General features: G+C 57.8%; 1 protein-coding gene across 1 annotated transcript in view; it reads left to right on the top strand.

Annotated features, from left to right (window-relative positions):
• The window catches only part of LOC112548196, a 2,350-nt gene extending 217 nt beyond the window's left edge, over positions 1 to 2,133 (top strand). Inside the window, exons 2-4 of the mRNA XM_025193001.1 lie at positions 50 to 382; positions 897 to 1,208; positions 2,027 to 2,133. Of these exons, the coding sequence (XP_025048786.1) occupies positions 50 to 382; positions 897 to 1,208; positions 2,027 to 2,133 (752 nt within the window). The remainder of the gene's footprint in view (positions 1 to 49; positions 383 to 896; positions 1,209 to 2,026) is intronic.
• The last annotated feature ends 1,136 nt before the right edge of the window (positions 2,134 to 3,269 follow it).

The raw sequence follows: 3,269 nt of genomic DNA, 5'->3' as shown, positions 1-3,269 counted from the left end.
AGGACGGGACGGGAGGCTGATGACTATAGCACCTGTTTTCCTTCTGCAACTTTGGGGGCAGCGTTATCCCTGCACCAGACTCCACCGGTCCTGTTTGCTGAAGTCGGCGGCACCGCAGAGATCCTCTGCTCTCCTGGAGAGCCAGTGGAGGGAGGGAAAGGCAAATATTACTGGTACCTGAGAAGGGAAGGGAAGGTGCCCACCTGTGTCTGGAAATGCCTGGATGACAAGAACAAGAGCAGGTTTGCCTGCAAGCTTGACAGACATGGCCTGACCCTGGAAATCTCCAGCATCCAGCACAACGACTCTGGTGTTTACTACTGTGCCATTAAGTGGGGCTTTTACCTGGCTTTCGGCAAAGGATCCAGGCTGATAGTTGGAGGTAAGGGAAAAAATGGACCCTGAATACCCTTTGCAGGGGACAAGTGCCTGGCAAGGGAGAGATACGGAGAGCTTGGAAAGCCCATTTGACTGGGAAGGGAGACTAGGCTGAAGGAGATGGAGGTGCTGAGGAGGGAAGTCCTGCAGGTTTATGGCATGTGGGTTGGGGAGAATTAATTTTAAATGGTTCTTAGTGGCAGAGACTACTAAGGTTTTTTTTTTAAAAGTCTCCTGTAGGGACCCTCATGGCCACAATAGATCTGAACCTGTGGCCTCACATGTACCTGGCAAACCTGATCCCTTCCACGGGCTGACTTTTTATGCTAAGTGCATCCCCCACTGAGAGCTGTGACCCCCCACACCTGGGCAGTTATGCCTGGATCCCTGCACAGGCTTCATGGGAGCGCACAAGCCTCCCTGGGAGCCCAGTCAAGCCCTCATCCCTGGGCAGCTGGCAGCCTCGCTGTGTGTGCGACATGTGGGGGTTGATATATCTTCTGCTCTGTTCTGCTCAGAGAGTTACACCCCCAGTGCCTCCGTGCTGCTCCTCGCTGCGTCTCCCCAGGGGACTGATCTCTCGGGGACGGCTGATCTGGCCTGTCTGGTCCGTGGTGTCTCCAACCCAGTGCACGTTGCCTGGACTATTCCTGGGGCTTCTCAGGAACAGCAGCTGACCCGGTCAGTGAAGGGAAAGGACGGAGCCTTAATGTTCATTAATCACACAGGCACCGCCGCGGCCCCCTGGGCCAGCGCCGCGGCTGTCACCTGTGAGGTCTGGTTCAACTCCTCCGGCAGCAGTGTTCAGAGAAGCGCCTGGTTCAGGAAGCGTGAGTGATCGTGTCTTTGGTTGTGGGTCTCAGAGAGACCTCAGACCTCTAGGACAGGCGGGGGAATCCCAGGCAGAGCCACTTGGCTGCAATTAGAGGGGTAAAAAACTGATGGGGAAACTGGGATTGGATGGAAATTATGGACATGTATTTAGAAGCACAGATGAATATGTGGATAGATGGATAGACAGGGATTGTTGAGTAGGGGCAGATGCAATGTTGCACAGGTGTCCCAACAAGGCATGTGCATCCAGCATGTCATGAGGGTACTGATACCCAGCCCTGCCAGGGCAGGATCTGTCAGGAGGGCGCTGAAGCTGAAGGGAGAGGCGGAGAGCAACAGAAGCTGAAGACAACATAAAGTTCTGAGCAAAGGGCATGGGGTGGACAGGAGAGTGGGGCATGGCCCTGTGTTTCCAGCAACCTCCTTTTATTGTGTGTCCCCCTTGCCTGCGATCAGAAGTTGTCACCTCTTGGGCAAAGCCGAGAGCAGCAGAGAGGAAGGAAGAGTCAAGGAGTGATGGGAGCCTCTGTAGTGAGTGACGTGTGGTGGGGGCGAGGGGCAGGCAGGCTGAAGGAGATGGTGGGCTCTGCAGGGCTGAGGCTGATCATGGGCAAACCTGCACCCTCCAGTGCCCGTCCCCAGGAAAAGGCCCAGACACACGTGGGCTCCAGGCTCCTCCTCTGAGGGATGAGACTGGGTCCTGGGGTGCAGAGGAGGGACTCGGGAATTTTGGAAACTGCAACCTGAAGGGTTCAAGGACCAAACAAGGCAGGGTCAGTTCCTGATGCCCCTCTGCTGTCCTCTTCCTCCCTAGGCTCTCGCAGGGAGTGTGGGCAGGGAGGCCATGCGCTACATGGTGGTGGGTCTCCTGGTGCTGCTGATGGTATCTCTGACCTCCCTCTGGATGTGCATCTGCTCTAGTCCAGGTAACCTTCACATCCAAGCCCTCTCGTGGCCTGGGGACCTCTCAGCTCCAGAGCTGTGAATCCTGGGGCCATGTTCTCAGGCAGCTGCACACTGAGAGCAGCTCGCTGGGTCCTGTCTGTCTGACTCTGCACAATTGTGATCCCTCCCGACTCCCCCACATCCCTGCAGCAGGGAGCCCCATCTGCAGCTCAGCCTGGGGAACCGATGCTCTCCCAGGGCTGAACCCAACAGAGACCAGTTTGAATCTCCTGTATGGGACAGGGCCATTCCCAGGCTGCAAGGGGGACCCCCGAGTCATTCAGCTGGGGGCGGGGGCAGTGGTACTAGGAGCTGCAGGACTCAGGCCTGCTGATTTCCTCAGCTCCAGGACGCTGTCCCAGGGCAGAAAGCAGCTCTGGGTGTGGAGCTGTGTGAGCTGCGCTACGGGGCTGCTCAGTGGGTGGCAGTGGGCGTCCATTCAGGGATGCGGCCCCTGCAGTTTTGCTGAGGGAGGATTTACACCTTGGGTCCTGTTGGCCCCTTCTCTCTGCTCTTTGAGGGGCTGACAGGGTGCTAAGACTTGCCGTCAATCCCGTTACCCACCATGCACAGAATTCCCAACCGCGCAGTGCCCAGGGTCTGGGCAGCCCTAATGGATGCCTGGTTCATGCAAAGAGGTTTCACAGAAATCCTCGCACCCGATGGGAAAGTGCCACCTGCTGCCGTGCCCAGCCTGGCACAGACTCGCTCTGGCTGGGATCTGATGCTGCCCCTGCACTCACACAGGGTTGGGGAGTTTGTGCCCAGCCACAGCGTGATCCCGGCACTGCTGGGGGACCCGGATGCAGCCCCCGTGGAAGGGAAACAGGGAAAGTCTTGAGCACAAAGGAATCGGGCCTGGAAACCCCCAGCTGGTCCCTGCTGAGCTGCTGCCTCTTGTTCCCTTCACCGCTGCTCCGTGGCGTTCGCTGCTTCTTCCTGCCCGGGGATGATCTGCGCCAGACCAGCTCCACAGTGAGACTGCAAGGGTGAACTCTGCCCCCGCTCTAGAGATCAAGAGCAGGAGATCCCAACCTCGGGCACCAGGAGGTGGGAGGTTTTCTGCCGTGAGACACAGGCAGTGCAGCCGGGGTGACTGCAGTCTGCAGGGA

Source organism: Alligator sinensis, unplaced genomic scaffold, assembly GCF_000455745.1.
Source record: "Alligator sinensis unplaced genomic scaffold, ASM45574v1 scaffold838_1, whole genome shotgun sequence".
NCBI classification, from domain to species: domain Eukaryota; kingdom Metazoa; phylum Chordata; order Crocodylia; family Alligatoridae; genus Alligator; species Alligator sinensis.
The sequence above is the reverse complement of the archived record's forward strand: the minus strand, read 5'-3'. Positions and strand labels throughout refer to the sequence as shown.